Below are 13,743 nucleotides of genomic sequence, written 5' to 3'. Positions count from 1 at the left end.
ATAATCAAGTGATTTCTCCTATAAAATTTGTCTTTTTTAATCCCTGTTTGTCTATGCTGAAGGTACTTTTTGACCAGAAAGAAGGTGTCATGATTTGTACTTGCAAAAAGTACTTTAAGCTTGGGCTTCTATGCAGACATTGTTTTTGGGTGTTGAAGAACTTCCAAATTGATGAATTGCCAAAAAAATACATCATGAAACGTTGGATGAAGAATCTTATTCCGCCAGAGTTAAGGTCAAGAAGAAACAGATATGGAGACGAGAACATACCTGTTCAAAAGTTAATAAATGAAGCAACTTCATTATAGAAGATTCTTTACAACGAATTGGGCCGGATGAGAAAAAGCTTGACGAGTTTGTTAACAAGCTCAAGGCATTGAAGCTTGAGGTAGAAGCTGATAACCCAAACACACCTAGAAAGAAGAAAGATGATGTCATATCGTCAATGATAGGGATTCCAAAGCCAAACTCTAATCAGATTCAAAACCCACCAGTTGGAAGCTACAAGGGATGTCATCATGATAATAGAATCAAGAGCGGAAAAGAGATTGGGATAGAACAAAGCAAGAAGAGAAAAATTGTTTGCAAAAAGTGTGGAGGTGCCAACCACAATAAAAGAACTTGCGAAAGACAAGCAACAAAAAAAAAGATGTTGAAGGAAACTGTGATGAGCATCTTTGAAGATGTTGAAGGAAACTGTGATGAACAGTTTTAATGTTACTTTTTTTCTTTTCTTTTTTTAACTTTCGAAAACTTTAGTGGATAGACGGCTGGATGTTTTATTTTATTGTTTGATGAAACTCATTTATATACACAATTGTCACATTTGGTAAAACACATATTTGCTTAAGCTGTGAAAATAATATCATTGAAACTAGCGAATAATCCCCATGGGAATCTCTTAGTGATTATATGCCAGTCCCATCGGGATTTTGTGCCAGTCCCATGGGGATTATTTGATTTTACTCTTCTTAATTTCATTAGAAAGATTTTTACAAAATCTCTTAGTGATTATGTGCCAATCCAATGGGGATTTTGTGCCAGTCTCATGGGGATTTTGTGCCAGTCTCATGGGGATTATTAGATTTTACTCTTCTTAATTTCATTAGCAAGATATGTATAAAATCTCTTAGTGATTATGTGCCAGTACCATGGGGATTTTGTGCCAGTACCATGGGGATTTTATGTCAGTCCCATGGGGACTTTGTGCCAGTAACATAGGGATTATTTGATTTTACTAATCCCATTGGGACTGGGACAAAATCCCTATGGGACTGATATATAAACACTAAAAGATTCTAAACATAACTGGCAATAATTTTTTAGGACAAACGGAAATAATCCTAATGGGACTTGCATAAAATCCCCATGGGACTGAAATATAATCACTAAGAGATTTTATCCAGAATTTGTTAAAATATATTTGAAGAATAAAAGCAAATAAACCAACAGTCAACTAGTTATTTAGATAAAGTAGTTTGTAATCACTGCATTCCAGGAAACATAAACCAACAAACAATCAGGTAAAACATAATCACTTACCATATCTTTCTGCACATTCTAATATCGTGTAGACGAGTAACACTAATATATTTAGAGTACATAATAAAGTGTCACAGTGATACGACATGAATAATTACTTCAACTCCACTGGATTTTCCTTCTCCAACCCTTTTCCATCCATGGTTACTACCTTTTTTGCAAGATTATTCTTTATCAACCTGTCAGATTTTTTCCTTTTCACTTTTTGACCAGATGAACTGAAAGAAAAAAAAAAGACAAAAACAGTTACAAAAGTGATATAATCTGAATTTCACATATAAAAAAACATTAACCAAAAAAATGTGACTTACCTCCCAATCAATGAAGTACTAGTCATTTTTGATGAAACTTTTTGAACTGGAATTGCAACATTTTTTGGAAGATTCAGAGATGCAGTAGGAGCATCATCAGAATTTGTTTCCTCTTCAATCACTTCAGGAGTAGGTTTGCGAGGACGTCCACGTTTCTTCTTTGGCTCCACCTCTTCTTGAACTGTTTCCTCAGCATCCTCAGGCATTTTGGAAGAACCAACTCTCCGTTTCTTCTTTGCTTGCACGTCTTCTTGAACAGTTTTCTGAACATGTTTTTTTATCAAATGACGTGTTAAATCTGTGAATCTTATCTTTGGTTGGAGAAATCATTACAACAATATTCTCAGGCATTTCGGAAAAACCACCCGTCATCTCTTTCTCACCTTGTTGACCTTTTTCTTGAAAACCTTTGTCATGTTCAATGCTGATTCTCCCCTCAGGATCATCTCTTGCTCGCTTACTGTAAACCTTTTTTGGAAGTTTTGAAAAATCCATTTCAACATTACTCGTAGAAGATTTGTCCTGTTTCTTTGAAGAATCTGGTTGATTGCTAGACAGAGTAGGGTTTTCCACATTCTCATCTTTCTTCTTTTCGACATGATCTTCACTTTTTTCTTGATTAGGGTTAACAGCATTATCATTTTTAGGGTCTGCAACATTAGCTTCCTTGTCAACACCAACAAATTCTGAACACTTGTCAACATCAAAACACTGAACACCTTCCTTCACACCATCAGAAATAGCTTTGTCAACAACTGATGGAGCTTTTTTCTTAATCTTTAACTTCATCTTCTTTTTTTTTCACTAGGGCCAACATTAGAATCAGAAATGACTTTGTCCTGATTCTCTAAAGAAACTGGTTTGTTGCTAGTGACAGTAGCATCTTTCAAATTATCTTCTCTCTGCTTTTCGACATCATATTCAATTTGCAAAAGATTAGGGTTATAAACAACAATGCCTTGTTCATCATTTGTTGCAGTATGTTATGCTTCGTTCATATTTTTAGAAAGATTTTGCTCTTCTTCATAGAAGTCAGAACTCATACTGAACACTTGAGATATCTTGGACTGGAAAGACTCCAATTTCTTGTTCTCTGGCTCTTTAACCGATTTATCATTCAAAAAATCAAACAGTATCTTTTTCTTTTTTGAAACCTTAGCCAACTGGATTAAAGCAGTTTCATAATCCTAAAAAGAAAAGAAAATGAAACACTTATAGTATGCAAGTATAAAATAGCAAATCAATATGTTACAGTAAGGATAATAGTCAGTAATATACTAAAGTCAGAATGACGTAATTCAGATATATGATATGATGTTAAACTAATCTCTAAGTCATGGTTACAATCAGTACATTTGAAAGTTGAATTACCTCAATTGCCAAGGATTCTTCACTCATTGGACCCCTGGTCTCCATGATACCAAATCTTCCAGACTCAATTTCAATAGCCTCACGATGTTTCAAATAAAGGCTCCAGTTTTTGAAAACTGGGCGTTCTCTTGGAAGAAGGATCTGATCAAACTTGGTTCTATCCAAATACAGCAGCTACAAAATATGGATAAGCTAGTCATTGAGTATTAAAGATTAAATATTAAAAATAAAAAAATGAAAATCAAATATTAATGACACAGATGAACTCACCACTAGAAAGGTAGCAGGACCACAATAGTAGGACTCATACTTTTCTGGTTTCCATGTTGCCTTGCTCTTTTTCAAATATGACAAAAATTTTTCACTCCAATTTAATGTTGTTAAATCTGTCTTGTTTCCAACACGGTGCAAAATATACTCATCGATACGTCTCTTTTTCAAATATGACAAAAAATTTTCACTCCAATTTAATGTTGTTAAATCTGTCTTGTTTCCAACACGGTGCAAAATATACTCATCGATACGTCCACCGTTCTCACAGTGAATAACATAAGTGAGAAACAACATTAAAAAGTTCATTTTGAAAAACTGGTCAACCTCTCTTGATTCGACCAACACATCTGCAATCATTTTGGCACTTACGATCTGCATATTTCCTTTCTTTTTTTTTGGTTTGTGGAAACTGTTTCTTCCATAATTCATAAAACTTGACAAATTCAGGATCCGATTGTAAGGTAGTAAATGAAATATTTCCACTTGGAATGCCAAAAACATGCTCAACACTTTTGCATCAACTTCTATTTGATCTCTCTTTGGAATACCTTCCTTTAGTTCTATTTGATTTGTCTTTGGAAGCTTGAAACAACGAAATGAGCAAGTTTGCTAGGAAGATCAAATATCTGGAAATCAATAAGTGACCCAAAACCATACGATCTGACAGCCTCTTTTTGAGCTGCACTTAATGAAACAGCAACCCTTGAGAAATTTTGCGGGGTTGTCCTCAGATGGATACTTAACATTTCTGGATGGTCATCAATAATCTTCTTACCAGCATTTGGGTCCTTCTTAACGGGTTGTTCTAGATTAATGAACAAGTAAACATTTTTCAGACAAAAACATTTTGAACACAGTTAACTAATGCAACTACATTGTCACACCTAGCTAAAAGTTATATAAAAGAAAATAATCCCCATGGGATTGACATTTAATCGCAAAAAATAAAAGCAAATAAAACAAATTTTAGACCATACTTCTAAAATTAAACCGACGATCAAGTTATTTAGTTCCATATAAGTAGCTTCTTAGAAATAAACTAATGCCACTGACTTTAAAAAGTCAAACAAATATAATGCAGCCTAAACCAAATGATAGAAATAAAATTTTTTACTAAATTCAAAAATATACCAACAAACGGATATATCCAAACAACAAAGACGTTATGAGAACTTATCACCCCAAAACTTACTTAAAATACAACAACTATATGAAATTATGGCAATGTGGACTGAATATACAAGAACTATTATACATATGCATAAGTAAATATATACATACCTACATATAGATATAGACATACACATTGAAAAAAAAAAACAAAAATACCTTCATTAGCTTGTGCATTTCCTTTATTTTTTTCCCAATTTTTTTACAGTCTCAACTATCTCGTTGTTTTCTTCATTAGCGACTTCAATAACTTTTGATTTTCCTTTTTTGCTTGTAGATTTTTGTAGCTTATGAACAGCATCAGTATTCTGTACATCCGCTGAAATGAAAAACAAATAAATAATATTATATTGAGAAAAAAAATTAAAATAAAAGCATAAAAAATTATTATTAGGTCAAAAACTTACAATTAAAATTGAGAGATGCAGATTGACGAGTCGTACGCTAGGGCATTGAACTGTTTTAGAAACTGATTCTCCTGACATTATTATTAGGTCAAAAACTTACAATCGAAATGATTTAGAGTTTTTGTGAGTGTGTAACCGAATGTGTGTTTAGCGGTGGTTATGATTTAGGGATTTTGTTAATGTGTGTTTACTTGTATGTGAGTGATCGTGTGTTTGTTTGAGAGTGTGAGTGTGTGTGTGTGTGTTTGGTATTAATAACTGAGCGGCAATTTAAAAATTTAAAAATATTAAATATGACCAGGAACTACCACTAATTCCACATGATTTAAATTTCGATTTTTTAAAATATTAAAAAATCCCCATGGGACTTGTACAAAAACCTCAAGGAAATGACATATAAACACTAAGAGATTAAACCATAACTGCCTACAATTTTTTAAAAGGGGAAAAGGAAATAATCCCCATGGGGCTGACACAAAATCCCCATGGGACATAAATACAATCACTAAGAGATTTCACTAACATGTACAAATTTGTTTGCATTTTGGCATCTTGGAAATCCATTTCATGTTTGTCAAGAAGCATATACAATCTAGGTGGTGACTGATTCATGATATTAATGGGTGGTAATGACATCCGATTATTTTAATCCTACGTTCGGTATATATCAACTTCTTTACCATACTTGAAATGCTAAAAACTACAACTAATACAAAACAAACCAAGTAAAAAAGCTAACTTATTCTTGTATGCCAACAAAAACTAAAAAGCAAACACAATATAAAGATATACAGATGACATATTATAGTAACAAAATCTAAGAAACATCTGAATAAACAAAAACAAAATCTGAGAAAGCAATTCATAAGCAATTGAAAACTTAACCTACAAAATGACATATTATAGTAACAAAATGACTAAGACACAAAACATCAAATTTATAAAATGCAATAATAATCTAATGCTTCAAAGCTAAACTAGTAGCACTTGGATGTACCAATACATGTAACAACTGATTAAAACACTACGTGATTAAACAAAAAAAAAGTATTATACAACTTCACTGCAAAGTATTAAACACTACAGTACAATGTATTGAATCTAACAAAGTATTAAACAAGTTCACTGCAACTGCAACATGCATTCTGAAATAATGCATTCTGTCACTCTGTCTCTGAATCTATCACTTCAACATTAGAATCAGCATAGTAGATTGAAGAAGTATCTACACCGACCACATTGGGTGGAAGCGTGTATCCTTTGGAAGCCATACGACATATAATCTGTTAAGCAATATACATGAAATAAGAGAAACAAAAATCAACTAAAACCTACACAACTAGGTTAAAAAAAGGGACATACTTCATAAAACAGAAAAGAGATTTACCGGATAACAAGAAATCCCAATTTCAACTTCTGTGGCTTGATCCAAATTAGTTACCATTTCACCTAGTAGTAACTCTGCATAAGGCTTCTTAATTCTATGAGAGAAATGGGGAAACTCGAAATTGAGGTAAGCTTTAACCACAGATGAGACATCGGTAAGAGAAATGTTTGATATCCACAAACTATCAACGATTGTAAGATGTGTAATATAAGGAGCAACGATCTCAAGAAGCGTTTCAAGTTCATCAGATTCAAATCCATGTATTTCCAAATGCTTAACACTACGCGAAGGTATATTAATGACATAACCACGACAGTTACAAATGATCAACGTATGCAACAATGGTCTGCCACGTACAATGTTTGGTATCAACTCATCTTCCAATCTTGATTTTGAAATAGTTAACTTGTTAAGGTTTTTCCACGCAATTGCAACATTAGGCCGAAGCAAACAGTACCCTATATCAAGACTTGTGAAATCGGAACTCTTGTAAAATAGGTCACTTATAATTGAGTATGTATCATGATCTCCCAAATGCCTTAAGTTCAACGAAAATTCTTTCACATACCTACTAAGAGCAAATTCTATCCATCTTTTAACATCTTGTGAAAACCTAGCATTGTAATTGACATCCACCTCAAACTTAGTGACACTTTGTAATCGATACTGAGCAAGGGCACCATTAACACCATTATAAAACTCTAAAAAAGGCTTATCCCCAAAACCAAAAACAAATAAAGATTCTTCTACCTTCTTACGAAGTGATTCATCACTAAAAACAAGATAAGGAACAAATTTCCAAAGGTGTTGCCATCGTTTAGAAATTATACCTGTTGAAATAAGGAATTTCGTGTCGAAATCGCGAGAAAGGATTTTGTCGGCAATTATATCATCAGGAAGGGTACTTATACGATCCTCTCCTTTTTCAGATTCATCTTCTTTAAACCGTTTTGTACGATCCTTTCCTTGTGTTGAAGATTCACCGGCAAACATTTTGAATTTAGGGTTTCTATGCTAATTGAAATGGGTTTTGATAAAGATTTTATGAAGAAAAAGAAAACCTAAAGTGGAAGTTTAACTCTAATTGAAATTGTGTTTAAAGTAAATGTGAAAAATATTACCGTTTTAATATGGATTATAATAGAGGATCCGACCCAGAAACAATACAATAGTTACTAATTTTTTAAAAGAACAAAACGAAATAATCCCCATGGGACTGAACTATAATCACTAAGTGTTTACAAACGAAATATTGTATTACTATTTCTTCTATTACTCGTTCTTATTAATGTGTGACATATTTTTGTGAAGGGAGAGATACCTTGGTTCATTTTGTGCCAGTTAACATTGGAATCACTTAGTGTTTATACGTCAGTCCCATGGGGATTTTGTGCCAGTCCCATGGGGATTATTTCCTTTTGCCTTTTGGAAAAAAATTGTAGCCAGTTATGGTTAAATCTCTTAGTGTTTATATGTCAGTCCCATAGGGATTTTGTGCCAGTCCCATTGGGATTATTTGATTTTGTCCTTAGTAAATTTGTTGATTTTTAAGTATATATCCTAGTGAATATAGGGAAATCCCCATGGGACTGACATGTAATCACTAAGAGATTTAACCATAACTGGAAAAAAAATGTAAGACGATTAATAATCAACTAATCCCCATGGGACTGATATCACCAACAAATATTACTTCAAAATTTCCACATTGACAAATCAGATAACAGAAATATTACAACTAAATTAAAATACATTCCGCAAAGAAAACATATATAGCAGGATATTACCAACAATTCATACGAATAATAATACTAGTTTATGTTGCGTAATACAGGAGTTTTTGGAACTACTTTTACATTTTCAAGAAAGTGTGACTACACTGTCTGGCTTGGGGCACCCCTGCTCTTGAGTCTACTGGGTAAATCACATTCCTTACAAGCTCCACCAGGGTTGTCGGGCCGCTTCTTTGGAAGAACTGGTTGCAACTTTGATGGTACTGGCCATGGGTAATTTGCTACAGGTGATTGTGGGTCAGGACAAACAGAATGGAAAACTAGACAATGTATCAAAAGGGAACACTAGACAACCTAAGTTGATCATTAAGCCTATACAAGATTACATTAACATTGTTTCAGCAAAACACATAGATTTCTTGGATGGATCAATCAGAATCAGAACCGTCAACATCAGAATCAACATAATACTTTGAAGAAGTATCTACCCCGACAACGTTTGGTGGAAGCGTGTACCCTTTGGCAGCCAAACGACGTAAAATCCGTTAAACAATAAACATCAAATAAGAGAAACAAAAATCAAGTATAAGCTACATGTATGGTTTAAAAAAAAGGAACATACTTCCTTAGAGAGGAGGAATTAACAATTTTTTCGAAGGGCAAAAGGAAATAATCCACATGGAACTGACATATAAACACTAAGAGATTTAACCATAACTGGCTACAATTTTTTCAAAGGGCAAAAGGAAATAATCCCAATGGGATTGGCACAAAATCCCCATGGGACTGACATATAATCTCTAAGAGATTCTGAAAATTCACTCTAAATTCATTGATTCTTATTTTTGAAATTAGATTCTGGACACGTTGACTAATTATACAGATGGCAAAACATTGATCCTTCATACATGGTTCCTCTCACTTTGAATCCGACCCTTCCACATCAAGATCAAAATCAGCATGGTAAATTAATGAACCACCTTCACAGACAACGTTGGATGGAAGGACAAAACCTTTGGAAGTCAAACGACGTATAGTCTGTTATTAAAAAAAAAGCAAGTAAGATTACAAGAAAACAAGAAAAAGCAAAATGTAAAGTTTAAAAAATAGTATACAAGCAATTTACCGGATGGCAATTTATCCCAACTTTAACTTCATTCACATTCTGCAAACTCGTAATAACATCACCTAGTACAATCTCTTCATCCCTCTTTCGAAATCTTTTATAGTAATGGGGAAAGTCAAAGTTAAGGTATGCTTTAAGCAAATAAGAGAAGTTCCTAAAGACAATTGCTGATATCCACAAACAGTCAACAATTTTAAGAAATGTAATATGAGGTGCATTGATCTGAACAAAGTTTACAAGTTCATCAGCCTCATATCCAAGTAATATCAAATTATTAACACTAGGGGATGTGATATCAATCAATGAACCATGATAGCAACGAAGAGTCAAAGTCTCCAACAAAGGACTACCAGATACAATTTTTGGGATCAAGTCTTCTTCCAATCTAGAATATGATATAGTTAGAACCTTAAGGTTGTTCCAGGTAATACCAACATGAGGATCAAACAAGCAATATCTTACATCAAGAGTTGTCAAATGGGAATTCATGTAGAATGATTGACTTTCAATTGAGAATGTATCATCATTTCCCAAATGCCTCAAGTAAAGTGTGAAATCTTTAACATACCTACCAACAGCAAAGTCGATCCAACTTTCAACAAGCGAAGCAAACCTAGTCTCGTAATTAGCATCCAAATAAAACTTATTCATATATTCTAATTGATATTGACCAAGAGTAATATTAACCCCATTATAAAACTCTAGAAAAGCTTGATCACTAAAACCAACATCCAAAAAAGATTCTTCTGCAGCCTTACAATACGATTTATCATTAAAAAGAAGACAAGGAACATATTTCCAAAGATGTTGCCATCTTTTTGAAATAATACATGTTGAAATAACGAATCTCGTATCCAAAAAGCGAGAAAGGATTTTGTCGGCAATCAAATCATCCGGAAGGTTACTTATCCGATCCTCTGCTATTTCAGATACATGTTGTTTCAACCACTTTGAAAGATCGGATTCAACACGAACGAGTTGTGTTGACGATTCACCATCAATCATTTTGAATTTAGGGTTTATATAAGTGGTTGAGAAGTACAAGAACCCTAATTGAAATATCCTAAATGTATTGGCTTTTGATCGTAAATGAAATGGGTCAAATATATGGATATGTTAATAGTTAATGAAAAAGTAAGTCGGGTCAATCAAATGGTCAATGGATTTTTAAATTGAAATCACTCAATTATTGTAGTACATAACATACGATAAATCAATAAGTGATTATACAGGCTAAACCCTAAGCTACCCATTAAAAACAGATTGGAAAGATCTAAACCCTAAAGGATAAACCCTAGCATGCTAAAGTGTACAGGAGAGGGGACGGAAGTCACAGTGCGCTTAAGGGTTTAGGGTTTGAAGCCGTAGGGTTAGCCTAACAGCTTCAAACCTTAAACCCTAAGCTTCCCATTAAAAACCGATTGGAAAGATCTAAACTCTAAAGGCTAAACCCTAGCATGCTAAAGGGTACAGGAGGGGGGACGGAAGTCACGTGTAACAACCCTCATTTTCCAATTAGGATAATTTACTTGGACTTATCTAGGTCCTTATCCTTAGAGGTTTATTAAGAGAATCGACCTTCTAGACATTCAAAGCATAGCAATAATTGCCCCCTAGTACAGTGAAATGCCATAAACAATAACTATAATTATTCAATACGATCTCAAGCTACAGATATTAGTTCTAATTGAACTTGACAAAATGCCAATGAACCAAAAATTGAATCTCAAGAAGTTAAGTTATATAAATAATAAGGTAAGACTCACAAGTTGTGATAACAATCATAAATCTTCACAAAGGACCAACAATTCAAACGCCAAACTAATTGACGTACATTTGAACACAAAGATATAATGACCATCTTGAAAATAAATTGATAAACTATTATGTACATAATAGTAAGCTTGAATAATAATAAGTACATAAATATATTGCAACATTTGAATAAGTCTTCCAATTAAAAAATATGCATACAACTTAAACTTATTATAAATATAAACTCTTATAAAATCCACCAATCAACATACAACTAACCCACTTATTCTTACACTCACACACCCATAATACATACATATACTTATTTGCATGTCTTAACACTAGTTGGGAACTAACCCAACACCTCACCCCATGAGTTAACCAACCCATGTCTTCCCACCACACCTCTTAACCAATAAACTCACTCCATACCCTTAATTTTCTGCATAAGCCACATTTTTTATGCCCCAAGACCCTCCCTCCAACCAAAAAAATAGTTAGATGCTTTGTTTCTTACACTTCCAAGGTACATTATACCTATACTTACACTCCAACTCACACTATACACTCCCTAAACACTCCAACACTTTCCAATACACTTAATCTCTTATTTCTCTCTCATTTTTCTCCCAAAAATCTGCACATTATCATCTTCCTCTCTTCATCATTTTCGGTTCAAAGGAAGCAAGAAAAATCAATCTAAAGTTATAGTAATAATAAGGGTTTTTAAAGGATTAAACAAGGGTTGATTCAAGATACTTTTAAGGGTTATTTCAAGCTTGGAAATAAGGTTTATATGGAGCATAAAAGCCACGAAATTTTCTGTCCAAAACAGCCCCTATTTCGAGTTCATCAAGGGTATAAATCTTCATCTCTTAGTTTAATCTATCTTGTTTTTGTATATACTAAAAGATCTTTATCAAAGACCATGTTTTTCTTTGATTTTCTTCTTGAAAATACACTTGATGAAGGCAAGTTGATAGAATCTTCTTCCTCATGCTCATGCATGTCGAAATCTAGAAGAAAGATTCAAGGATTCAACAAGTTTAAGACCCAAAAGTGTTGTTATAGATTAAATAACTTTTAAAGTGATTTTCCTATGAAATATGGTCATATTTTTATATACTTTGATGAATATATTTCTGGAGTTTTTCATAAAAATATGTTTTTAAGTTGTTGAATTGAAGATGGATAAAGATTTGTTGTTAATATGATGAGATGATTACATGCATGTTTAGATTTGCACTAGTTTAATTTGGTTTTGATATGGGACTTGAGATGGATCTTTTAAGGATGATTGATGAACTTGAAATTGATTGAAATCTACATATTTGATGTTAAGAGATACAAAACAAAGTAATAATTTTGTTAGTGGGAATCTAGAGGTTAAAGCAAGCAAACAAAACCATTGGTGAGTTGATATAACCAATAAACTTTCTGACAGAATTGATCTCCTAACTTAGAACGGGTAAACTGAACATGTGAGGACATTTTCAAGAAAAACTATCAAAATAAAAGTTGTAGACAAATGAGTTAAGATTAACCTCCAACTGGAATTACTCAAAAACACTAAACCAAATGAAAGATATGATTTTTCTACTGAAACTGGTCAAAACTGTAATTTTGTATGAATATTTTATAAACTTTAACAATTTTTATCTCCTAATCCATAAAGTTCCAGGAGGTCATACTTGGTGGAAAGTAATTTCAATGTGTTGTGAACTTAAAATAAAATCATGGGATTTTTCTAACAATCAGAATATCAAGAACTTTTATAAAACTTCTGATGTCGCAAGCAGTGCCCATTCGGGACAGTTTGTGTTTGGATAATTTTTAAGGACACCAAAAATCATCTAAAAATTCACCAAAAATTCACAAAAATACTAGATACATATAAGTCACTGTGTAAAAATCATGAAGGTCCAAATAATTCGTCTTGACCCCAAAATAGTAGCTACCATTTCTTAAAAATAAAGTATAAAACAGAAAATTTGTAAGTAATCTTATAAATGGCATAATGGGCTATGTAATGAACTAAGAACCATAATGGGCTAACCCGGCCCAAATAATGAACCCATAAGGAACACAAATCAGTAGGCCCACTTGGCCCAATAAGCCTTATAGCCCAATAACCACTATGACCCATTATGCACCTAACCCAAATAAGGTAAAGCCCAATAACTAATGTAAGCCCAAAACATTTAAAAGCCCATGACACTTAAGGCCCAATTGATAATGGCCCATAACACTTAAACAAATTTCATGAGATAAGTGTAATAAAAAATAAAACAAAGATAATTAAGTGAGATAGGAATAAGTAATTATGTTAACCAAGTTATATACTGATATCACAAATGCTAATTCGCGCTAAAATCGGTTACACAACAAATGATAACATAGCTTAATATGATATTTCTACATGATAACCTAAGATGCCAAGTGAAACCACAAATGAAGCCAAGTTACCAAAAATCTAACAACTTATAACTACGCATGTAATTAAAGTAACCTTTTTCACCATCAATCGCTACAACCAAAACAATGTGAATGTTAGCAATATACTTGGATTCCACAATTGATAGCAACATAATGAAAGCGGCATTTCTAAGTGATGGCTTAAGATAGGAACTTACGTATATTAGTCCTATCGTAGGGATAGTCTTGGCTT

At 33.1% G+C, this 13,743-nt stretch overlaps 2 protein-coding genes across 2 annotated transcripts; both read right to left on the bottom strand.

Annotated features, from left to right (window-relative positions):
* Positions 1 to 6,237: 6,237 nt before the first annotated feature.
* On the bottom strand, positions 6,238 to 7,454 carry LOC122594526 (F-box/LRR-repeat protein At3g03360-like). The gene is made up of 2 exons (XM_043766999.1): positions 6,462 to 7,454; positions 6,238 to 6,357 (listed from the first exon to the last, which is right to left on the bottom strand). The coding sequence occupies exons 1-2, from the start codon at positions 7,452 to 7,454 to the stop codon at positions 6,238 to 6,240; spliced, it is 1,113 nt and encodes a 370-aa protein (XP_043622934.1).
* Positions 7,455 to 9,112: 1,658 nt separating this feature from the next.
* Positions 9,113 to 10,325, bottom strand: LOC122594419 (F-box/LRR-repeat protein 25-like). Its single transcript, XM_043766908.1, has 2 exons — positions 9,321 to 10,325; positions 9,113 to 9,232 (listed from the first exon to the last, which is right to left on the bottom strand). Exons 1-2 carry the CDS (start codon positions 10,323 to 10,325, stop codon positions 9,113 to 9,115), a joined length of 1,125 nt encoding a protein of 374 aa, XP_043622843.1.
* Between the last annotated feature and the right edge of the window lie 3,418 nt (positions 10,326 to 13,743).

Source organism: Erigeron canadensis, chromosome 1, assembly GCF_010389155.1.
Source record: "Erigeron canadensis isolate Cc75 chromosome 1, C_canadensis_v1, whole genome shotgun sequence".
In the NCBI taxonomy this organism is placed as follows: domain Eukaryota; kingdom Viridiplantae; phylum Streptophyta; class Magnoliopsida; order Asterales; family Asteraceae; genus Erigeron; species Erigeron canadensis.
This window is presented reverse-complemented; position numbering and strand designations above follow the sequence as displayed.